This window comes from Acinonyx jubatus, chromosome B1 (assembly GCF_027475565.1).
Source record: "Acinonyx jubatus isolate Ajub_Pintada_27869175 chromosome B1, VMU_Ajub_asm_v1.0, whole genome shotgun sequence".
Classification (NCBI taxonomy): Eukaryota; Metazoa; Chordata; class Mammalia; order Carnivora; family Felidae; genus Acinonyx; species Acinonyx jubatus.
The window spans coordinates 43,114,703-43,139,949 of NC_069382.1; the positions used below are offsets into that span (position 1 = coordinate 43,114,703).

The 25,247-nt window shown below is 49.3% G+C and overlaps 1 protein-coding gene across 9 annotated transcripts in view; it reads left to right on the plus strand.

The window, feature by feature from the left end:
- Positions 1-397: 397 nt before the first annotated feature.
- Positions 398-25,247, plus strand: part of FGFR1 (fibroblast growth factor receptor 1) — a 50,282-nt gene continuing 25,432 nt past the window's right edge. For 2 of the 9 annotated variants that reach the window (XM_027070647.2, XM_027070652.2), the window contains exons 1-2: positions 398-538; positions 8,770-8,945. In XM_027070647.2, coding sequence (XP_026926448.1) covers positions 8,858-8,945 — 88 coding nt within the window. In that variant the 5' untranslated portion in view covers positions 398-538; positions 8,770-8,857. Of the gene's footprint in view, positions 539-817; positions 854-1,170; positions 1,308-8,769; positions 8,946-25,247 lie in introns of those variants that run through there. The other 7 variants (XM_053216580.1, XM_053216582.1, XM_053216583.1 and 4 more) reach the window with 6 other exon arrangements.

The window sequence follows — 25,247 nt, forward strand, 5'->3', positions numbered from 1 at the left end:
CCCGGAGCTGGGCGGCAACGTCCCGACTGGACCGAGACTCTGCTTAGCGCATTGCGGCGACCTCGCCTTCTCCGGGCGCGAGCGCGCGCCGCAGCTGGAAAAGCAGCGGAGACCGAGGACTTTTCGCCGGTCCGAGGGGCGCCCCGCAGCGCGCACCGTCCTAGTGCTGCAGTCGGGCACGCCGCGGCGCCGGGAACCCCTCAGGGCGATGAAGCCGGGTCTGCGAGAAGCGTGAGGCGCCGCCGCCCGGTTCCGGAGAGGGGGGCCACAGGGTCTGGAGACCCCGGGCGGCGGACGGGAGCCCTCCCCCCGCCCCGCCTCCGGGGCACCAGCTCCGGCTCCATTGTTCCCGCCCGGGCTGGAGGCGCAGAGCACCGAGCGCCACCGGGAGTCGAGCGCCGGCCGCGGGGCTCTCGCGGCCCCGCCAGGACCCGAGCGGAGCCCGGGGGCGGCGGGCCGGAGCCCGGGACGCGGGCGCCCGCCCGCCCGCACAAGCCACGGCGGACTCTCCAGAGGCGGAACCGCAGCGCCGAGTGAGGTAAGAGCCGCGGCGCCCGCAGATCCGGGGCGGGCTTGGCGTCCCGAGCGGCCCCCGGCGCTGGAGCCTCCTGGCTGCGCGCTTCCCCCGCCGCAGCCCAGTTGGGTCCGGCGCCTCCCTCCACTGGTTACGCGCCCCCCTCCACCTCCTGACTCCCTTCTCAGCGCTCTGCGCCCCCCTTTTGTCTCCCCTCCCAGCTCCCCGCTCGCGTCGCCTTCTGCGCCCCCTCCCCGCGCTGGTCCCGCCGCTCCTCCTGCCGCCCAACTTTTCCGCCAACTCGCGCTGGGGAGCTGGCGAGGCGGCGGCGGCTCCGCGGTGAGACCTGGGAGGGACAGGGCCGGGGCGAAGGCGGCGGCGGCGGCTCTCGGTTTCCTCGGACTGGAGAGGGAGGGCGGGAGTGGGCAGCGAGGTGGGGTGTGCGTGTGTGTGTGTGTGTGTGTGTGTGTGTGTGTGTGTGTTGCATTCCAGCCCATCTCTTTTTAGTCCACCAGTGGGGACTCACCCCAATTCAGCAGGTAGCTTTGGGTGGAACGGTAAAAACCCGAGGTATTTCTGAGTCCTTTCCCACCCCGGGGAAGTCTAGCGTCGGAGTTGCGGGTGGGTGGATGGGGATATGAAGAAGGAAGGAAGTGGAGGGGTAGGTTAGCCTCTCCTCGAATAGGTTTTAAGGAGGTGTCGTCACCAAATGGCTGAATCGGCTGTAGCGGAGAGCGAGAAAGGAATTCCCTTTTCCAGAGGGGGTTCTTCTACTTAGTCGATCTCAGAAAAGGTCGGAAGTTTGGGGAAGGGAGGGCGCCCAGCGGGTGATGTTAAGCCCCATTATGGGGTCGGGTGGGGGGGGGGAGGGGAACGTTCAGTTCCAATCTGGTTCTAGGAGGTGGGGGAAGGGATGAGGGTTTTGCCCGGTGCGGTTCACTCGGCAGCGCTGCTTGTTGCTTCTCTGGCTCAGACCCTCTGCCCGCCCTGCTCCCGCCTCCCGTTATGTTTGGGGTTGGGAAAAGAGGAACCCTCGTTTGCAGAGGAATTTATTGGCGTTGTAGACGGAGTTCATTTAACACATATCCTATGAAGGCAGCCAGACACCTTCGCGCGGGGGTGGAGGGGGTGGTGGTGGTTGAAGCTTGCTTCTTTCTGGGCCCAGAAGCTATTGGTCCACCAAAAAAATTTCTGCGGTGTCTTTTTCCCCCAACACTTTTTCCCCCATTTTCCAGATGTAGCAGCTGCATCTGGTTCCGTTTCGCCCCACACCGCAGCCACATTAACATCCCTCTCCCTCCCTTCCCCCTCACCCAAATTAAAACTGCTGTTCTTCAACTTGTCCTTACCACCTCCCTCTTTAAAATTTTTTTGAGACTTGGAGAGGAGAAGAGAGAGTTACTCTGGATCCCAAGTTATTTCGAATCTGGTGGTGGAGATGCTGTCTAGATTGTGCCGGAAAAAGGCGTCGTGGGAGATGGGGCCACGATTTTAGGGGCGGTGGCACTTGGGAACGGTTCTGCTGGAGGTGGCCTCTTTGGCCATGGGTTTGACCCAGAACTGGCCCTGACGGAAGTTTCTGGAACCATAGCATTCCTTTTTCCGTCCCTTCAGTTAGAGCTGGAGCATCCAGGGTTTCTGACCCTGTCCGTAGCTCGCCGTCGGTGTCTGACCGCCCCGTGGTGGCGTCACGCGTTCCTTTTCCACCCTCCCTGGAGCGAGCCTGGGGCGCAGCTGCGGGGGGCATGGGAGGGGGGCGGCCGCTGTTGCTGCTGGGGGCTCTCCTTGGGCGTTTTAAAGTCGTTCTGTGGGCTGGAAACTGAAGTGAGACATTTTACCTCTTAAGGGCTACAGGGTTGAAAGCGCGGCGTTGGATTGTTGAGGGTTTGTGTGTGTGTGTGTTGTTTTTGTTTTTGTTTTTGTTTTGTAATAGCCTTTGAGGTAGGAAAGCACCTTATGGTCCAAAGTTGCGGGAGGGTGGGGAGAGTTGGTCGCTCTCACCCTCTCTTTTCCAGTCTCTTTCAAATTGAAAACACTTCTCTGGTTTCCTCCTTTGGGCGGTAGTTTGGAGGCTGTAATGAAATCGCACTTTCTCTAGACATGGTAATTAAGGTGACTGTTTCCTCCGCAGATGTGCCCTGCCCTTTGCACCTCCGGACCAGCGCTTTTTTTGGAATAGCGTCTAAACTGTAGAACCTTAGCCTTGAGACTGTTTAGCAGAAAGTGGCCATTTTCCCCCTGGGCCCAGCCTCCTGGTTTCCTCTTTGAGGCTTTAAAAGCTAAGTAGCAGGGCCCCGTGGGACGTGTCTCAGTCTAGCTAATTACCCCCAAGCCTGGGTCATCTCCTTTCCTTCCAGTGACCGAGGGAGAGCCATTGCCAACTGTCTGTCCTGATGGCCTGCCCCTGTAATGACTTGTTTATGTATTCCACCCCACCCCAGTTGGGAGAAGCTCCAGGGCTGCCGCTGACCCCTGGAGGAGCACAGGGTGTTTGGGGTCAGGAGGTTGCTGGGGCCTGGCTCTAGCAGGGTTGGTTGCATACTGCATCAGTGACAAGCTCCTTGAAATATCTGTTGCATTCACTGTTAGTCATAGCCAAGTGTCAGCTCTTTAATGAGGGCCATCCGGATGGAGAGCCACTTGGACATGTGTGCTTTCACTGCCTGCGTTTACCGTGCCTGTACAAATGCCCATTTTGTAGACGTTTTCACAAATGGGATTTGGGCCAGAGGGGGCACCACTTACTTTGGTTCCAAAGTAGACAGCCTTGGGTACTTCTTTTCCTTGGTCAAAGTTCCTTGAACTTAGAAAGTTCCAGTAGAAGAGCAAGTGAAGCAAAAGCACAGGAAGAAATAGAGTAGGAACATTGCAGATGCTGTTGTCCCTTGTGTCTTGAGGGAGATTAGAGTACATCAAGGTATACCTAAGCCTGAGCTAGCTTGGACTCCAGAGGGCAGGAAGAGCACACTGAGCATTGAGTAGGCAGATTCCAGCCATGGAAACCCAAGGAAAATCTGCAGGTTTTTGCTTTTGGTTGTATGCTTTGTGTTTGGGGCATTGACCTGAAAAAAAGACTCCTAAAGCAGGGGATTTGCTCCCATGAGCCAGCTTCTCTGAACACACTCTACTTGCCTCCATTTTTAAATCTCTTTCATCAAAATGGCTGTTAGGGAAGAGCTTCCTGAGAAAGTTTGAGCCTGCTAGAGTCAACGAAGGTAGATAGAATTGATTCAAATGTCTTGTTCTGAAAAAGCCTCATCCCTTGAGATGAGTTTAATTTCCTCTTGGGAAATTTGCCTTGCATTTGTCTTCCCAAGAGCTTTGTCAAAGGTCTGGATGCACCAGGGACTGGTGGGAGTCCAGATGTAGAGCTTTAGAGAAGATTCTGGTGTTTCCAGAGAGGATTAAATTCCAGACTTGGGCCAGCATATGTGCTTTTTTCCCTCAGCTTGCATTTACCTTAAACAGAAATTATCTGTCACTACCACTTCTTGCAATTAAAGAAGTTATATTTGGTCTTCCCTATGCGCCCCCCCCCCCCCACCTCCCAGGTAAATAGCTGTCACTTGGGTGAACAACTCCAAGAATATGGTGAATATGGTGGTGTTCCACCAGTCCATTTTGTCTTCAAAAGCAAGGTTTCCCAGGTTATGGTGGAGCAATTAGTATTTCACTTATTATTATTAATTTTTGGTATACCTCCCTCCCAAGGACATTGGACACATTTTTTGTAAAGACTCAACATTTATAGTGTTTCCATTGGGGCACCTGGGTGGCTCAGTCCGTTAAGCGTCTGACTTTGCCTCAGGTCAGGATCTCATGGTTCCCGAGTTTGAGCCCCGCATTGGGCTCTATGCTCTCGGCATGGAGCCTGCTTTGGATCCTGTGTTCTCCTCTCTCTCTGCCCCTGCCCTGCTGTGCTCTCTTGCTCAAAAAATAAATAACTAAATAAAATATTGTTAAAAAAAACAGTGTCTCCCTTGGACCAACAAAAATTTTACAAGCTGAGCTGCATAACTTTTTTCAGGTGTCTATTAATTATTTGCCCTGGTACTCTCAACAGTGAGTAGAGAATACTCATTTTGGGGGAGTGCGACCATTTCTGTTAAGAAGTCAGTCTTCTTCCCATCTAAAGGGATGAACGTTTTGATGTTACTTCCTCAATTCTGAGGAATCAAAATGTTTAGAAAATGTCTCATTTGGTATTTTTTGAGATAGAGTTTGGCTGGCTAAGAAGGAGTACTTGACTATTGCTTTTATGTGGCATTGGCAACCTCTTTTCCTCAAGACTATCTGGGGGCGCCTGGGTGGCTCAGTGGGTTAAGCGTAGGACCCTTTCTGGCTCAGGTCATGATCTCACGTTTTGTGAGTTCGAGCCTCGAGTCAGGCTCTGCACTCAGCAATATGAAACCTGCTTGAGATACTCTCTTCCTCTCTCTCTGCCCCTCCCCTGCTCTCTCTCAAAATACGTAAACTAAAAAAAAAAAAAAGATCTGTATCAGTTTCTTTTCAATCAGCCTTTCCTTCATTCACTTACTCATCCAATTAACAAATGTGTCAGCATCTGCTATGCAGATCGTGGGTGCTAAGGGTATTAAGCGAAAGTTAGGCAAAGACCCTGCTTCTTAAGGAGCTTGCGATCCCATGATACTTTGGAAATTCGGAGGAATGAGAGCCTCAGCTAGAAGGCTCAAGAAAGACTTGTGGAAGAGGTAGGGGGCTTTTTTTGTTTGTTTTTTGTTTTGTTTTTGAGGTGGGATTCAGAGAATAAGAAAGCTTGGCCCATTAAAGATGAGGGAAGGGCAAAGAAGAGGGCAGAGCACGAAGATCGCCCAGGATCATGCTGTCCCATAGAAATAGAGCACAATGGGTGGCTCAGTCCATTAAGCGTCCGACTTCAGCTCAGGTCATGATCTCATGGTTTGTGGGTTTGAGCCCTGCATCGGGCTCTGTGGTGACAGCTCAGAGCCTGGAGCCTGCTTTGGATTTTCTGTCTTGCTCTCTCTCTGCCCCTCCCCAGCTCACACTCTGTCTCTCTCAAAAATGAGCATTAAAAAAAAAAGAAATAGAACACGAGCCACATGTAATCTTAGATTTTTCTAGTAGCCATGTTTGAAATTCAGAAAAAAGAAACAGGTGGAATTCACTTTCATTAATTCATTGGTTGAGATTTTAATAATCTATTTAACTTAGCCTCATAAATCCAAAATGCTATCATTTGAACATGTAACCAATGTAAAAAATTATTGATGAGATACTTTACCTTCCTTTTTTTCACACCCAAGGTTTGAAGTCTGGTGTGTATGTTTCATTTCTAACACGTCCTAATTCACATTAGCCACATTCCAAGCAAGTCCTTGGCAGCTACAAGTGGCTAGTGGCCATTGCATGGGATACCTAGGTCTAGAGGATAGGGTTTGAAGATAGATAGTGAGAAATACCTTTGTAAAGATAGGAAGTTTGTGTCTTCTGCCACCAGTTACCAACGTCTCCTGAGAGTGCTGGCCAGGAATGACTCAAAGCACAGTGTCTATGATTCTTACATGGATTTGTACTTAGGAGAGGGCAGGTTCTTTCACCCATGCTGCCCATATGATCTCTTAACCACCTGTGATGGAGGCTGGGCAAATACCTCCTCCAACAAGTGGGGAAATGCAGAGGTTGTGTCCCCCCCTCCAGTCCCCAGTTGAGGACGACCTCCGTGCCCAGGTGGGGTTGGTGGGGGGGGGGGTGGGGGGGAGGGTGCTTCAGGTGTCCGGAGACCTGACTGGTTTGAGAGAGACTGAGGGTAGAGCCAGCTGCAAGGTCTCTGAGGAAGCTTCTGAGTACACCTGCAAGGCTGCAGGTCACATCTGTCCAGCAGTGAAGGAGGGAGACTGTCCCTAGGGCATTTTAAGAATTCATTAATTAGTAGAAGGAGAGGGGGGTGTGGTAAAGGAAGAGGTGACAGTTCTAGGGTCCCAGACACTATGTGGATTGGTGGTTTGGGTCACCATGTTTTCTGTAGGTTTGTGGAACGGGGATCCTTCTCATTCCAGGGGTTGGTGCTGGGAGGCTGGGTTTTCTTGATGTCCTTTGTTTCACAGATGTGGGACTGGAGGCCCAGAGAGAAGCACCTTTTTGGGGTTGAGCTGGAGAGAAGCAGCTAGAAGAGTTTGACATGCACTGGTAGCAGAGCTGAGCACAGCCAGCCACACCTGTGAGGGAGCCGGAGAGGCTTTTTGGGGGACAGAGTGGCTGAGTGGTGGTGGAAGCCACCTGTCTGCTGCATTGAAAACAAGCTTAATCGCCTCAGCATGGTACCACCCTTTCCACTGGATACTGAAAATTCATTCATTACTCTGGCAGTTCCTGTGATGCTTAGGTTCTTAGCCAGGGGTACCTTTCTGGATGACAAGCCTGTATCTTTTGTTTGGTGTATCTTTGGGGGCATAATGAGATGTGGGATGTGGCTTACAGATGCCCTGTTGTAGCAAGCATCGCTTCTGTCCCAGGCCAGGGACCGTGCCCCATCCTCGGCCCTTAGACGGTCCTAGACAGATCTCTGATCTGCTTCCAAGGGTCTTCTCTCAGGCGAAGGAACTGAGGCGCTCCCATCTCCAGAGCTACCTTGGGTCTGTCCATGTCTGCTTGGTTTCTTTATGACACAGAGATGCTCTTTGGAGAAAATGGGCTTGCGCCAGATAGAGCCAGATTTGCTTACCCCTACTTGTCCCCTGGGCCCTGTCCTTTAGTATTAAAAATGAGTGATGAGTGTCCCAGTGCTTTTGCCTACCAGCTGCATAGCCAGGAGTAAAGTACTCGACCTCTTGGAGTCTCAGTTTCCCCATCCCTTAAAGGGGAATAGTAATTCCTACCTCCAAAAGTGTATAGTGAGGAAGAGAAGATGTTTTATAAGTATAAATTTTACCTAGTACATGCTTCATGCATAGTAGGTGCTCAGTAAATATCTGTTCTGTCTCTTCAAGTCCCTTTCCTAAATTTAGAACATTGAAAGAGAAATGTTTATTTATTTAACGATTTGAAGTTATCAAATTTTAGTAAAGCCCTGGAAGGAAGCTAGTGGTAGTACATGCCTCCTCCCACTAGCCAGCGCCTGTGAACGAAGCCAAGAATCTGGGGGGTTTTCTGCCAACCGGGACTGACTCACTCATGGGGACTGACTCACTCATGAGGGGCCCTGTCTGCTCCAAGGAGGCAGGGCTGAAGCACCACATTAGGGCATGTTCCGGAGAAGTGGATTCTCCAAATAACTTGGATGGTTCCTTGGAGCATTTAGGACAGAAGCAACCTATAATATGGAGACGTCACTCCTATCCCAGTCCAAACAGGGCCCAGAAAGTCTTAGCACTTGGTAAATGCTTAGCAGCAGCAACGATCCTATCCTTAAGACCCTCAGTGGGTATTTAAAAGTTTACCACTCCAAACCTGAGGAGGGTAAGGGGCTACAGTCCGTGCTTTTTGGAATGGGTCCTGGCAAGGACCTTCGTATTCTTCAGCGTAACCATTTCTGCTAGTTATCTTGCAGCGTCGGGGAGGGGCATTGCATCCACCTCGTGGTTCTGTGCTTTGAGGTCCTTCATGAGTTGGTGAGAGTTGTGTTCTGTCCATACGGGAACTTCATAGAATCAGAGGTCCCTGCGATGTGTGTGGTGTTAGAGACCAAAAGAAAGAACCCAGGAGATCACTCACTGCAGCTTCCTGGTTGCACAGGTCCAGAGAAGGTCAGCGTTGTACTGGTTTCCCAGTCCTTGGTTTGTTCCAGAATTCATCTTCTCTACCCCTCACCAAAGGGCTGGTTTGCCCTGGAGGAAGTGCAGTGTGTACTGGGAGGGGCACCAGCACGCAGGGGCCTCCCGCAGCCCCACCACACTCTGCGAAGCCCTTGCCTGTGAAGGGGCGGAACTCTTGGGGATTTTCACCAGGCTCTTTGCTTTCCCAGCACAAATCATCTTGGGGCTTTTGCCTTGGAGGACTTCACGACAATTTTCCCAACAAGGCTTGCCATGTAGCCCACACTCAGGAAGTAGTCGGAGAGCTGAATTAAAGCACTGTTTTGTCTAATTAAGGCCTATAACCTCAAATTCAGTATTGGGGCAGGACCACAGTTCCCTTCTTTGTGTCTTAAGAGTAAGTTTTTGCTTTAAGCACCCTTCTGGACAGGGTGACTGTGCGACCCACTTTAACTCCTTTTTCTCCTTATCTCCCCCCTCCCACACAGACTCTCCTAACTTTTTGGTTTGTTCTTTCCTTAGAGTCAGCTTGAAAAGGAGGATCAAGCTCAAGACGGAGTCTCCATGGAGGTGTGGAGCCTGGTCACCAACCTCTAACTGCAGAACTGGGATGTGGAGCTGGAAGTACCTCCTCTTGGCTGTGCTGGTCACAGCCACACTCTGCACTGCCAGGCCAGCCCCAACCTTGCCCGAACAAGGTAAGGCACGGGCTGAGGGGTCAGCCTGGACTCCTGGGCCTCAGAGACCTGGCAGGCTAGGACAAAGGTGATGTTGTGGTTGACCGGGAAGGCAAGGCTCCACCCCGGATGGAGCAAAGGGCTCCTTTTTGTAGGAGAGGCTTCCAAAATACTTGGGCTGGTTTGCACTTGGCTATAAACACACCCAGCTTCAGCAGAGGCTGGGGTCATAAAGGCTAGTGACGTCCATTTGCCAGAGGTGACCTGCTTAGGGCGGAAATATATGCTTTTCTCTTCCTGAAAAAGAACTTCTGATTGGGATCTAAGAGCTGACTCCCCAACCTAGATGACATATAAAATGGGGCACAAGTGACCTATGAATTTGTTTGTTTAGCACTTGGATGTTGAGGGGTGTGGGAGCTTGATAAAGACCTCTGGCTTCTAGAAAATTGTTCCAAAGACAATTGTTCCATCTTCTTTGAGGGCTGGCAGTCATGGCCACGTGCCTGCCATTTTGCCATCCTTGGCCATGTCTGACAGGCTGAGGTTGGAAGCCTGCCGAGCGGTTTGCTTTGGATACGCACCACTGGAGGGATTTCAGAGAGACGGAAAGCCAGGGAGCATTATGGTGCATGGATGCTCCTGGAGATCTATAGCTTCTTACAAAGTCGGACATTATTAGTAATGAGAAGGACTTGCTCATGGGATTTACTGGAATTGTGAAAGTACTTCATGGAGGTTACAGGTATATAACACACCTAGTGGCTTTCAGGGGCCTGTGAGAACCCACTGTGAGAACTTACTGCTGCCAAAGGGTAGTGTGGCTTGTGACTTGGTGGCTCATCACACAAATACGAAGGTTGGCAGGCAGTGGACGAGAGGCTCAGGTGTGCATGTGAGGTAGTGGCTGAGTTTAAAGAACCATCAGTCTCAACTGTCAGGACCCGTTCGAGTGATAAATCATGAGTGAAAATATTTGTCTACTCTCATGGTGATGGGGAAGATCACATGAGACTTTCTGGAAGGTGTGCTTGGGTGGACCACACAGACTAATGTTGCATTCGGAGACAGAGCTGAACGTAAGACTTGAGCTAGAACATGCCAGAGACCCAAAGTGGGAGAGATCATCTCTGCCCACAGGGAGTTTATTATCAGGGAGATAAGTACAGAGGTAACTAAATACAAGGTAGACCGTGTTTTAACCACACAGTGGAGTCATAACAATGCAGTGGGAATGCAGAGAAAGAGGAGAGCAGAGAGCATTTGAGATGGGTCTAGAGGGATGGGTGAGGGTTTGTCGGATGACAGCCAAGGGGGTTGGTTTGGAGGGGAATGGAGGGCATTCCAGGTAGACTAGCATGAATGAGGGTGCTGAGGCAAGATGTATAAGGTGTATACAGAATGACTTGCCTGGTGAGTAGGTAGTTGTGGGGAGTAATACCTGGAAGAATTGAATTGCGTTAGCATATGGAAGGCCTTAACACCCTGCTAAGGACACTATGCTTAAACGAGTAGATACTGGGAATAAATGGGTAGATACTAGGAATCTCAAAAAGTTCTGAGCAGGTAGTGATGTGGATCCAACTTTCAGAAAATTAACTTGGCAGTTGAATTTGGATAGATGGGAAGAAGAAGTCTGTGTTTGAGTCCTGCTCTGCCATTTAATATCTGCATTACTTGCTTTGACAAATTACTCAAGCACACTAAGACTTAGTTTGCCCATCTTTTTTTTCTTTTTAATGTTTTAATGTTTATTTATTTTTGAGAGAGAGAGAGACAGAGTGTGAGGTGGGGAGGGCAGAAAGAGAGGGAGACACAGAATCCGAAACAGACTCCACGCTCTGATCTGTCAGCACAGAGCCCCTTGTGGGGCTCGAACTCACAAATGGTGAGATCAGACCTGAGCTGAAGTTGGACACTTAACTGACTACGCCACCCAGATGCCCCTTAGTTTGCCCATCTTTAAAATGGGGACAGTAATAAAGTGTTAAATGAGGTACCCAGATAAGATACCTACAGGTAAAGTTTTGGTAGTTATTACTGCTGTTACCACAGTTGCCAGACAGACGAGTTAGCTGTTTGTTTAGCTGTTTGTTTTGAATGTCTAGCTAGAGGAAGGAACCAGAGTGGGGGGCGTGAGTTGTAAAGGAAGGGAAAACCAGCAGACACTATAGAAATAGAATCTGTGGGTTTCAGTAGGTTGGCTGTCAACTCTGGGTGATTCGAGACAGAGACAGAATGAAAGTGAAAGGAGTGAGTTAGGGCAGAAGGTTTATGAGGAGCAGAGATTTGGATCAGCCACAGTGTAGACAGTAATAAGGGAGTCCAAAAAGCAAGGAGGGCTTGGATGAGGTTTGAGAATATGAATTTATGTTGGGCCCTAAAGTGCTTTTTTTTCTTTTCTTCAACTTTCTCTATCAAACTCCTTTGCCCTTGAGAAATGGAGAAGGGAGTAAGTGAATGGTATGGGTCTCAGGCCCAAGGAATTGTGGGGTGGGGTGGGTGTGGAGAGGTTCACTGAATCCACTGGCTGTGGATCCTAACTGAGAAAGGAAGTCCAGGCGGTGATAGAGGGTGGAGCCAGGGGGCTGAAGGTTTTGATGAGGAGGAAACACAGGCCAGGAACAGAAGGGAGGGAATAGGGAAGGTGGAGGGGGCTATTAGGAGGGCTCTGCAGCAGTGAAGACTGAAGTCAGACCCCCATTTAAAAAAAAATCAACTGAGGCATAATTTACATTTTGAAAAATAACATCCATTTTTTTAATACAATTTATTTTGAGAGAGAGCACAAGCGGGGGCGAGGGCGCAGAGAGAGAGAAGGAGAGAGAGAATCCCAAGCAGGCTCTGCACTGTCAGTGCATAGCCCCACTCGGGTCTCAAATCCACAAACCATAAGATCATGACCTGAGCCTAAATCAAGAGTCAGATGCTTACCCGACTGAGCCACCCAGGTGCCCCAATACACCAATTTTTAAGGGTATAGTGTGTTTTGATAAATATAATGTCCCATGTGACTACCACCCCAGTCAAGGTAGGGAACATTTTCATCACCTCCAAAACTTCCCTCTGGCCCCTTTGCATTCAGTCACCTATGCAGCATTGACCCCAGCAACCGCAGATCTACTTTCTGTCACTATAGACTAGCTTTGCCTCTTCTGGAATTTCACATAATGGCATTATGTGGTGACTGTGTAGCCATTCCCCGGTTGATGGCCACTTGGGTTAACAGGTTTGGTTATTATTAATAAAGCTCCTGTGAACATCTGTGTGTAAGTCTCGTGTGGACATAAGGTTTGCTCAGTTGCCTTGGTTTTGATTTTGGCACCACTTCTCACTGTTGACTCTTGGGAAAGTTCCTGTGTGTGGAACTTCTATAAAATATAATGATAATGAACATCTGCTCCCAAGATCCAATAAGAATGTGTGCAGAGCTCTCAGCACAGTGCCTGGCACATGGTCAGTGGGCAATAAATGACAGTTGTGAGTGCTTTTTCCTGGGACCCCACAGAAGACAGCACGTGGTGAGGGGCTTGTTCCCTGGGTGGTGTGGAATGCCTTAGGACACAGATGTGGAAGTCCACTGGACTCCGGGGACGAGTCCCAGATCCCTGTTTGGTTAAGTCCCCCTGTGGGTGCAGTGTGGCTCTTTCACAGAGCTTTACCCCTCCTGAGCTTTGTGATAGCAAAGTACGTGCCCCCCACAGTCTTCAGAGAATTGCTGGGAGGTCATTAGGGAAAATCTGTCCCTGCGCTTTGTAAACCATAAGGTACCCCACAAAGGTAAAGTATCACTGTATGGTCTTGGCCCTGCTGATTATTAAATAATAATGCTGCTATTGTCCTCAGAAAAGACTATAATCTGTGTATAAAGGGTTTGTGCAAAAGTTTAAACCCCAAACTCTGCTCCCACAGAGAGCTTTTCCCCTTCAGAAGGGCCTTCTGTAATTGTGTGTGTGTGCGTGTGTGTGTGTGTGTGTGTGTGTGTTGGGAGCCCCTCCCCCAGTCTGCAAATGCTCCTGAGGGAGTGGGGAGGGCCTGGAGTTTCTGGCTGTCCTTGGAAAGTTGATTTAATAAGGGTTCCAGGAAAACCAGCCTCCCTTGGTCCCTCCCTCTCCTTTCCTTTCTCTAGTTTGGGATCGTAAAGAGGCTAAGCTTGTTTCAGAGCAGGTCTTGAGGAAGGAGGGAGAGGGAGTTGTGTGGAAAGACTAAACCTGGGTCATGGGTGGAGGTGCAGAAATGCGCCTTTAAAAAGAGAAATACTGACTTGAAAGACATTTTGAGCTTGAGGAGGGTTGTGTCTGTGTATTTTTCTCTCCTTTAGAATAAGACTTGGAAAAGCACGTGGGTGAATCCAAAACTGCTTGCTTCTTGCAGTTGGGGCTGGGGGTCCTGCCCCCTTTCCAGTAGTAACGTGGGTTAAACACCCCAAACCCCATGGTCAAGGGGACAGTGTGAGACCTGCAGTCTCAAAATACTTGCGTACATACTCAGAAACCTGCAACTAATAAGCGATTTAATGGGCTGGGGTTTTCCTGCTCCTCCCACCTACCCAGATTTGAAGGAGTCTGGTGGCCGGTTGAAGGGGGAGAGGTTACCCTTAATGGAAAAGCCGCACGTTTCCATTTCTGGCTGCAAGCCCCCTCGATGCCGGGCGCCACAAAGCAAGGCTTTGTCTTTGTGTTCCACAAAACCTGCGCCTGTGGCGGGATGGCTACAAGCAGTACCAGAGACATTGCCCCAGCTTCAGGTGGGAGGGCCCCGGCCACCCCAGACAACCCACCAGGGGGTCCCACAGCTGTCTTTGGCCTTAAGGAGTATGCATTTCAGCCTGGCTGCAGGGGGAGCTGCAAATAGGTACCAGAGGGTATCCCACTGCCTGCCTTGGACAGGCTGCAGCTGATTGGTATGGCCGGGGCACCAGTGTCCCGTGGCTGTACTGGGGCACACATCCAGGAGCGTCCCTCTGCCCCATCTGCCCCCCAACATCATTTCTTCCTGTCTGCTTTGAATGCACACTGGATGTTCAGGAGGAGTTTCTCCTCCCGCAGCCAGAAGGCGAGTGGAATCACATGGAGCAGAAGGCGACGTTGGGTGACCCACTTGAGAACAAGGGTGCAGGATTTAGGTCGGTAGAAATCTGTAGGGTGCTTACCTACCAGGTTTCCCCCGAGGATCCACTCTGTCCCACATCCTTTTCCCCAGAGTGGAGGCCCGAGTGTTTTTGAAAGGGCGTGTTTGCAAGTGTTCCCAGAGCTGAGCTGAACAGGGTGGGGGTAGGGAGACCCAGTGCTCAGCCTGTGAGAGAATGTGAAGGAGGAGCACTCACGTGTCCTGCTTGACCACGCTGGGCAAGTGCAGCAAAGCCACTCCAGGGCTGTGTTCTTGGCTCTGGCTTCTGCATTGCTACACTATTAGCTTCACTGATTTTCCACTCTGGCTTTGCCAGCCAGCTCCCCGAAGTCAGGGAGGAGGAATTTCTCAGGGAAGAACAAATGGCTGTCCAGAGCCCTTGCTGCGGGTGGGGGAGGGGAGGGAGCCCAAACAAAGAATCAGGTTGGGATTTTGTCACCTGGTTTCTGTGACTACCTAGTCTGGGGTGGGCGGGAATTGAAGAGAGAGCGCCAAGGATTCCTTTGGACGCTGTGGCCCCAGCATGGAGGTAGGTCAGCAGGGCTCAGCCAGGGTGCTTGCTCCTGGTCAGGCAGAAGCAGTGAGTGATGGCTTGTGTCTGGGGTGGTGATGGATGGCCTTGGGAGAAGTGAGTTCTGGGGAGTCATTATCCGGGAGGGCCATGTCCGGGGTCAGAGAGCCTGACCAGCAGCTGCGCCCTGTTTTCACAGCGCCTGGTTCCTCTGAGGCCACTGGGAGCTCCAGCTCACCCTGTAGACACCACCTTTGCCTCTTCCTTCCTTCCCCAAAGCCTGGAAACGAGACAAGTGTCTCCCTGCTGACCGGGGAAAGTCCAGCTGCTCTGGCGCTCCTGGTCTCCCGAGTTCAGCTGCCCAGGCCTCCCTTTCATTCTGAAAAGATGGCTCATTTACAGACTTACTGCAAACATTCTCTTCTCTCTGCCCACCCACCCTACACCCTCCCCTCTGGCCCCCAGTGATTTAGCTGAAAGTTAAGTGCTCAACGGGGCTGTTAAGGGCCTGGAGTAAATCCCAAACTGTTTCCTCCCAGAGAGAGGCCTTCTGGAGCCCGGCTGCTCCTGACTGTGGAGGTTTGCTCTGACTTCCAGCTGGTGACAGCCAAGTAGGGGAGACAGTTGCCTGAAGCCCCCATGGTGGGCTTGTTGCCGCTTTTTTTTTTTAATTTTTTATTATTTTTGTGAGAGAGACAGAGTGCGAGCAGAGGAAGGGGAGAAGGAGGCACAGAGTCTGAAGCAGGCTCCAGGCTCTGAGCTGTCAGCACAGAGCCCGACGTGGGGTTCAAACCCACATACCTTGGGTCATGACCTGAGCCGAAGTTGGAAGTTTAACGGACTGAGCCACCCAGGCGCCCCTGGGCTTGTTGCCTCTTAATGGTAGCTCCTGTCTCAGAGTTCCTCTTTCCTGGTTGTCAGTTCACTTGGACTCTCATCTTTCCCCTTGCCAGATGAGGTGCCCACTGCCTTCATTTAAAGACTTGGCCCCTTGCAAACTGGGCAGCGCTGGGGTGAGGCATCTGTCCAGTTAGTCCCAAGCGCTGAGAAAGATGGGCTCTGGCAGAGCTTGAAACTCAATCCTCCTTCCTTATCCCACACACTATGGCGTGGCTAAGCCTCCTGGGATGGGTTGTGTAAAAGGAGGTGAATGGTGGGGCAGCCGGCACCGCCATTTGAGCGAATGCGGCTGTGTTTCCCTGGCCCTGCACGTGCGGGCGCTTGGAGCCTCAAGTGGGTGAGAGGGTCAGGGAGTTCGGTGAAGACAGGCCTCAGTGGTTACGAGCTTGGGGCAGGGAGAGAGGTTAAAATCCACCAACACTGAACTTTCAAATTTGAGTTTAGTGTTTAGCCCTTCCTAAATTTTTCTCTAGGATTGAAAACTAGCCTCTGGCTGATGGTCCCTTCATTCTGTCAGTCATTCATTCATTAACAGATTTCTCCCTCCCTCCTTTCCTTCCTTTTTTTTTCTTCTTTCTCCTCCCTCCCTCCCTCCCTTTCTTCCTCCCTTCCTCCCTTCCTCCCTTCCTCCTTTCCTCCCAGCCAGCCAGCCAGCCAAAACAAGACTTCCTTTTCCTTCTTTTATACAATGTATTTATTCATACATAACCGTAGTTTATCCTGGTCCCTCAGTAGGAAATGTTTGCCCCTATCTTTTTCTCCTTTCACTTTTTGTAATTCCTACTCTCAGCTGAGGGTTTAGCCTAAGGCATAGCTTGAGGGCCACCTACCCCTTGAAGCCTTCCTCTTGTCTCCAAATTAATCACTTCTTTTAATCCCTCTTTCTGTTTAACTTTCTTTTTTTTTTTTCAACTTTTTTTTTTTTTTTTTTTTGGGACAGAGAGAGACAGAGCATGAACGGGGGAGGGGCAGAGAGAGAGGGAGACACAGAATCGGGAACAGGCTCCAGGCTCTGAGCCATCAGCCCAGAGCCCGACGCGGGGCTCGAACTCACGGACCGTGAGATCGTGACCTGGCTGAAGTCGGACACTTAACCGACTGCACCACCCAGGCGCCCCTCTGTTTAACTTTGAAGCTGGCACTTTGCCTTAATGTTATATGGAGCTTTTTTAAAGTTTATTTTTATTTATTTTGAGAGAGAGAGAAAGAGCAAGCGGGGGAGGGCAAGAGAGAGAGAGAGGGAGGGAGACAGAATCCCAAGCAGGCTCCACACTGTCAGCCCAGAACCCGGTGTAGGGCTCAAACTCACGAAACATGAGATCGTGACCTGAGCCGAAATCAAGAGTCAGACCCTTAACCGGTTGACTGAGCCACCTAGGTGCCCTAGAGGTTTTTAACATATGGTTTGTTTCTTCCTCAGAGCAAAGTTCTGAGCAGTCAGAAAGAATATTTTCATTGCTCTTTTAAAACACAGCTATTTGATATGTCATCAAGGTTTACCATAGGAAATTTAGAAAATACAGACTTGTAAAGAGAAAAAGAAAAACTATTCCCATCATCTAAAATTAGTCACTGTTAACTGTGAATCTATTTCTTTAGACTGTTTTTCTTGCATTTATACAAATGTGACTTTTCAAATATGGAATTTATATGGCATATATTGGTTTTTAACTTAAGCACATAGGTTTTTTTGTTTTTTTAAGTAAGCTCTATGCCCAGTGTGGGTCTTGAACTCGTGATCCTAAGATGGAGAGGTACATGCTCTACCAGCTGCCCCAAGCATGTAGTATTTATTGCCAAGCAAAGAAAATTGTTTCATTGTGCTTAATAACTACATAGTATTCCATTGTGTGGGTGTGCAAAATGTATTTATTTACCCAGTCCTCTACTGTTGGGCATTTAGGTTATTTTCAATAGTTTGCACTTAAGTGAACATACTTTTACAAATAAAATTTGTCCATATTTCCAAGGATACTTACATTCTAAAAGTCTTGATTACATACTGACAAATTTGCCACAGAAAGGTTAAGCCAGTAAAACTCTTCTAAAATAATAATAAATACTATTTATTGTACCTTCACAGCCTGTCTGCTTTACATTTTTACATCTTTACACTGATCCCATGGCCATAGGTTTTACTCCCATAGTCAGATGGGGAAACTGGGATCCAAGGAGTTAAGTAACTTACCTGAGGTCATAGTTGGTGAAACGTGGAACTTAGATTCACACTCAAGTAGGTCTGACTTCAGTATTTTTTTCTAGTCCCTAGAAAAAATAGTGTATTTTTTACACTATGTCCCTATATCAGATTGGGTTTCCCCCCAAAGTTCAGACAGACAAACATTTTATTTTTTTTTTTAATGTTTATTTATTTTTGAGAGAGAGAGGGAGACCCAGAATCTGAAACAGGCTCCAGGCTCCAAGCTGTCAGCACAGAGTCAGACGCGGGGCTCAAACCCACAAACCGTGAGATCGTGACCTGAGCCGAAGTCGGACACCTCACTGACTGAGCTACCCGGGCACCCCCAACATTTGGATTTAAACATTTCAATTTGCTGGGTCAGCCTTTCTCTGTCCCACAGGAATCAGGCTCCACCTCCCTTTCTGGGTAGGTGTGCAATTGGGGTAAGGGCAGCTGAGATGCTTGCCTTGTAGCATTTCTTGTGTGACATTCTTCTCTCTGCTCAGAGGTTATGCATGGGTCATAAGTCTGTGAGCTGCCTAAAGGCAGGGGTTCCCTAGCCTAGAATATTCAATAGAACAAAAACCCCATGGAGGCTGCCTTTTCTACTGTAGCAGAGCCTTCCTACTTGGAGAAGGTCTAGGATCGGAGGTCCCCAAAGTGTCAGATGCCACACCTGAGTTTTCTTTGTAGGTCACACTTATTCTAGAATGTGGTGGTGTTGCCCAGACATACAAATCACCTAGATTGCTTCTAAAATGGTTGTGGTCCAGTGGTGTCTGCTGGGTGGAAATAAACATGTCAGAAGGGCTCACTGAGGCTAAAGCACTGGCATTGTTTTGAGGCTACCACTATGTATATTTTTAAGACATAAGGAAATACAGGGGTGCCTCAGTGGCTCGGTCAGTTCAGTATCTGACTCTTGATTCGGGCTCAGGCTATCATCTCACGGTTCGTGAGTTCAAGCCCCACATCAGGCTCCCTCACTGACAGTGCAGAGCCTGCTTGGAATTCTCTCTCCTTCTCTCTGCCCTTCCCCTTCTCATGCTCTGTCTCTCTCCCTCAAAATATATAAATAAACTTAAAAAAAAAAAAAAAGACATGAAGAAATACAAAAACAGGGACAGAGATCCTGAAGCTGTTGGTTGTCTTAGTGCCTACTAAGATATTCAACACATTAATGTTTTAAACAAAAATATGTATTATATTGTGGTTGGGCTAGTCACAAATAATTACAGGATTTAAAAAATCTAGGGGCGCCTGGGTGGCTCAGTCGGTTAAGCGTCTGACTTTGGCTCAGGTCATGATCTCACGGTTCATGGGTTCGAGCCCTGTGTCAGGCTCTGGCTGATGGCTCGGAGCCTGGAGCCTGCTTTGGATTCTGTGTCTCCCTCTCTCTCTGCCCTTCCCCTGCTCATGCTCTGTCTCTGTCTCAAAAATAAATAAATGTTAAAAAATAATTTTAAAAAAATCTATATTAATTTGTGGTATACTGTCTGAAGTGTGCCCCAGGAATAGGACATAGATGTATTAAAAGTTGTTTGACAAATATCTTCTTCCATTTCTGTTGGTAACTATCTGTGTAACCTGGGGAGAAAACACCAAAAGTCCCCCATTCAAGAGAGGCCAGGACAAATGCCTTCCCCTCCCCTAGCTTTACCATGGATCAGGCCCAGTCCTGGCCAGTGTTATCTTTTTTTTTTTTTTTTTAATGTTTATTTATATATTTTGAGAGAGAGAGAGAGTAGGGGAGGGGCAGAGAAAGAGGAAGAAGGCGAGAGAATCCCAAGTAGGCTCTGAGCTGTCAGCATAGAGCCCTAAGGGGCTGTGAGATCATGACCTGAGCCAAAATCCAGAGTCAGATGCTTAACCAACTTAACCGACTGAGCCACCCAGGCACCCCCCCCCCCCCCCGCCAGTGTTATTCTTACCAGACATATGCAAATACAGCAAATGACTCGTTAAAGAAGTGTCATCAAAAGACTGCATCAAGTAAGGACATAAAACCCAGGTTATGAGGACATCTGCAAACATAGGAGAGGGTCCTTCCCTAAAGTGAAGGGACAAATTAACCATCATTTGTGAGCTGTGATCTGTGCGATGTACATATACATCGTGAAGGCAGAGGTTTTGTCTTTTTGTTCACTTCAGCACCTTAGAACAAATAAATACATGCATGAACACACAGGTAAGGAACCACCCATTTTCTTTGTTTAAAAGATAACCTAAAATTTCCAGTTTTAAAAAAGGAGACAGTGCAGGGCACTTGGGTGGCTCAGTCGGTTAAGTGTCCGACTTCGGCTCAGGTCATGATCTCACAGTTTGTGGGTTCGAGCCCCATGTCAGGCTCTGTGTTGACAGCTCAGAGCCTGGATCCTGCTTCAGATTCTGTGTCTGCCTCTCTCTCCCCCACTCACACTCGCTCTCGCTCTCTCTCTCTCTCAAAAAAAAAAAATTTTTTTTAAGTTAAAAAAAAGAGACGGTGGGAATAAAATCCTTTTTAGCGGGAAGATAAGGAAAATATGTAAGGAGTCATTTCTCCCACATCTGACACTCTTCACATCATCTCATGGAACAATTCTTGGGTGCTTGAGGCATGGCATCACCTGGTGGCCAGGCTCCCTTCCCACAGCTCTTGATTCTGAAGCAGGGCCCGAGGTTGGTAGTTCTGACAAGTTCCCTGCCCATCCAGGAGAATTTGAGAATCTCTGATGTTCAGTTAATTTCTCAAAAAAGTCTATAACGTAGGTGCTGTTTCCACGTCACAGTTTAGGCAACTGACCCAGAGAGGTCAAACACACACAACTTGCCGAGATTAAACAGCCAGTAAGTGGTGGGATTGAGACTGGAGTCTGGTGGGTATCAATGCCTGCAGCCCTAACTCCTGTACTGGAAAGGATGAGAGGCAGGAAGGTGGAATATCCGAGAGGCTGGAGAGAGAAAGACTAAGATAGGCGGAGAGGTAGTGGGAAAGGTGGAAGAGGGCTGAGTCAAGTTGCCTGGAGGTACTGGGGAGGCAGGGGTAGGTTGGTCTGAAAGCCTTCCGGGGAAGAAGACTCTCTCCCCTCTTTCTCTGATGCGGGGCTTTAAGTCAATTATCACCGTCTTTGGAATGCTGATCTGCCCTCCAGCCTGTTAGAAGGGCCCTTTTGCATTCAGAAATCTCTGTTCCTTTACTGTCAAACTTTAGAGTTTACTTTTGGAATGAAGGTTTATTTTCCCTAGGTTTGGGGAATTAGCTCTTGAATCTTGAAAGAGTCAGCCTTACCTAACTACTGAATGAAGTCCTTCCTGTGACATTCAAAACTTTTACCGATGTCATTTGAGCAGTCAAGACTATATTAATGTCTGAAGGGTGCTCTTGGAGGTGGCATTTATTTTATAAGGTGAGCCCTTCACTACCCTCAGCGCTTCCACTCCATTTTTGAAATTTATTTGCCTCGCTAGTTCTCATGGGGTAATATATCATGAGTCAAAAAGGACAGTGAAATAAGTCCCTCTAGAATACTTGGGCTCCCAGTTTTCTGTCAGTCACAGCCTCTTAGCTATTCCGCGTCCTCCATTCTAAGACTTCTTCTGGTGAGAACATGGGTCAAAGAGAAGCCATGAAGACAAGCATTTATTGAAGTGCTGGTGGCTGGAGATCTGGGACCAAAACAGAATCCACCCATCCACCCATCCTCCCTCCTTCCTTAGAATGAGCAGGGGAGAGGCAGAGAGAGAGAGCGAATCTTAAGCACACTCAGCAAGGAGCCCAGGCGGGGGCTGGATCCCATGATCCTGGGATCATGACCTGCGCTGAAATCAGAAGTCAGATGCTCAACCAACTGAGCCGCCGAGGCACCCCCAGCATCCTCGCTTCTTAAGGCAAATTAACTTGCAGCCTCTTGCCTTTCCTCACACCAGAGAGCGCTGTGTGCTCGTGGGGGCAGAAGGGGGTAGCAGTGAGTGATGCTCACTTCATAAGCCCCAGCTGAAAATTGGAAAGTTAGAACTAGAGGGCACCCAGAGCTTGTCAGGTCCATCAGCTTTCCCATTTCACAGATGAGGAATTTGAGGCCCAAGGGAGGAGATGACTTCCCCAGGGTCACACAGTTAGTGGTAGGGCCAGTTGTCTGAGTGATTTCCACTCAGATGTTCTTTCCACTGCACCCAGCCAGTTACACCTGTGCTTCAAGCAGGGTTTGGGGCTGAGTGGTTTTCACAAGGGTTTCAGACTAGGCTCGCATCCCTTAGGACATCTGGATGTTGACATTGCCCAGATAATGTTGACACTATCTCTCTCCCTGGATTCTGATTGTTCAAGATCCTCCCGACTGAGCAAAAGAGTCCCCAGTGTAGATATTGGTCCCTAACCTTCCTCCAACCAAGCCTTTGGTCCTCCTCCTTCCACCTGCTCGCTACCTGACAGCCATACCGTCTCAGGTAGAGAGATCCCTGAAGCATGTTCTTGTAATTTCTTAAAGAGCCCTTAATGCTCAACTTTCATGGTGTGTGTGAAAGAGAAAAATGAATATGTAGTATGTCAATGTATCCCCTGAGTCCTCGCTGTCCTGCAAATCTGTGGAACAGACCAGAAGTCCCAGACTTTTACATTTCGTGAGCCAGTAAAAATTCCTCCCAGTTTTTCAGAACCTACATAGGGTTAACAACTCATTTTGCTACCTAACAACATTTTTTTAAAAATTTCTTTTAATGTTTATTTTTGACAGAGAGACAGAGTGCGAGCAGGGGAGGGGCAGAGAGAGAGGGAGACACAGAATCTGAAGCAGGCTCCAGTCTCTGAGCTGTCAGCACAGAGCTGGATGTGGGGCTCAAACCGTGAGATCATGACCTGAACCAAAGTCGGACCCTTAACGGACTGAGCCACCCAGGTGCTCCATGTAAGAACATTTTTAAAAACCAACACTGTTCACTACCATTACTTTCTTTTTTTTTTTTTAACTGGGGTAAAATACACATAACATAAAATTGACCTGTTTTCACCAGTTTTGAGTATCCAGTTCTGTGGCATTAAGTTCATTCATGTTGTTGTCCCACCATCACCATCATTGTCTCCAGAATGTTTGCATCTTCTCCAATTGAAGCTCTGTTCCCATTAGACTTGAACTCCCCATTCTCCCCTCTCCCAGCCCCTGGCAACCACCTTTCTACACCATTTTATTCTCTTTAAAAAAAAAATTTTTTTTAACATTTATTTATTTTTGAGAGACAGAGAGAGACCGAGCATGAGCAGAAGAGGGGCAGAGAGAAAGAGGGAGACACAGAATCCGAAGCAGGCTCCAGGCTCCCAGCTGTCAGCACAGAGCCCGATATGGGGCTCGAACTCACAAACCGTGAGATCATGACCTGAGCCGAAGTCACTTAACTGACTGAACTACCCAGGCGCCCCCACCATTTTATTTTTAAAGGATGCTTATGGCCTTTATTTTCATAATGTAACAATAAGAGGCATTTCTTTAACATTGAGAAAAAGTAACCTTATGAAGAGCCCATTCCATGGCCCACTGCAGTAAGTGACCCCTGTACACTGTGTGACCCAGGCCCGCCATGCAGTGATCGGACTGGACACGGGGAGGGAAGGTGGCAGGTACACTGGAGTGCTGAGAGTTTTGGTGAAGCATGCTCTCAAGCACCCACTGAGGTTTGGGGGGGGGGGGCGCAAAAAGCCAAATTCTGGAACAGCTGACTCCTCCACTAATTCATCAGCAAGTTTAGGGAGCTGCAATTTTTTCCTGCCCAGCTGCTGGTGCTTCCTACCCCAAACAAGCTCTGCTGAGTGTGGGGGAGGGGAAGCCCTCCAAGGGGCCCTTGTAGGGGGCGCGGTGGGGGCAGGGCTGTACTTTCTTTTCTTTAAGGAACCTGACCGGACTTTAAGGTCAGAGCACGGCAGAGTGGGAGCTGCAAGGTTACCTCTTCCCTGTTGATTCATCTCACTGTCCTCCTCCCCCAGCCTTAATGATCTTTCCATTACAGAACCCAGACCAGGAAGTGCATGACAGGTCGCAGCTGCAGACACATGGCTGGGAGGCCTGGGCTCCGAGCCAGTGGTGGGAGGGTCTGAGCTCTCTTTACAGCAGCGGGACCCTACATACACACACACACACACACACACACACACACACACGCACGCACATGCACGCACGCACGCAATCACGCATGCACACACTCAGGCACTTGAGCTAGTTCAGTGGAAGGTGTTCTGTGTTGGTGGCCAGTTGTACTTTTGCTTTGAGTTCAGGACTTGATTTTTACTAAAGGCAGAAGACCACCACCTGAGTGTCCAGATCCCCTCAGCTTACAACCCACACAAGTGGTCCTTACTGGGTTTGGGATTCTTTCAGGGGGGGTTTCTATCATTGAGCAGAGGCTCTTTGCTCCTTTTCCCAAAACAGGACCCATTTAATATGGCTTTAGAAGCTTCCCAGATGTCCAGGAGAGTTATTAGGCATAGTATTAATACCTCCAAAATTGTCGGTTTTTCTTATGATTCTATCAAAATGCAAGGTTCAGAACCTCTTGGGGGGGATGGTTTAGTTCAAGAGCATGGGCTTTGCAAACACACAGTTCTGGGTGCAAATCTTAATGAGCAGAGCCTCCTCTGACCATCTTCTTTGGGGATGGCTCCTTCCACATGCAAGTTTGCTCAGGAAATGTTAATTTACCCTCAACTGTGTCCTGGGGGGCAGTTGTCACACAGGAGTTTCTGTCTCCACCGCCAGCTGTGTTGTTGGCTTTCTTCCCTGAATCTGCCAAGGCCGGATTCCTCTGGTGCCAAATGTGAACCCAACTTCTAGGAACTGTGAGCTTAGACCGCCCTTCCCCATAGCTGCAGGGCACCTCCCTTTGCTCTGGGGTGAGTGGGCTCTGTGCTTCCTGCGCCTCTTAAGTGAACTTGCCTCAGAGCAGCTAAGGTAGGCGGGAGAGAAGCATCGCGTACTGACAATTGCTTTGGGAAATGGGGATAGGAAGAGATTTCTTCGGGCTCCATCCGTAGTGTGTCAGTAAATATTTGGCGAGAGAGCTTTTGCTGGCAGAGAGGAAGAAGGGAAGTTTCTTTTAAAACAGCTCTTGGGCACATTCCTTTGTTAATCACTTAATTACGGTCCTTCTCCCCAATGGGTGAGTGCTTTGCCCTTGGTGGGAGGTAGAGGGGACGTGGGGGACACGGGTGCTGATGGGGGCATAGTCCTCAGGAGGGGGAAAAAAAAACTACAGGTATGAGGAGGCACCACATAGAACCCATAGAACCCGGCACGCGGGCTCGAATCCTGGACTCCATCCTGACTCTCATCTGGTTGAAAGTTTACACAGACCTCGCTGGGCTCAGGGCGCTCTCGGCTGGGGTCTCCCGAGTGGGGTTCTGCGTGCCTGGGCCTCCTCCTGCCCAGATACTGGGGAGCTGTTTTGGGGGGTCTTGGGGCGGGCGCGAGGCCCCGCGCTGAGGCTTTGGCCAGCGCAGGCGGCTCTGCACTAAATTACAGTGACGAGGTGGGACACACAAAAGACCAAAATCTTTTTTTAATAAAAACAAAACAAAACTCCGGCCCCAAGCCCCTGGGCTGCTGAATGGCGATGGCTTCCTGTCAGGATTAGCCGG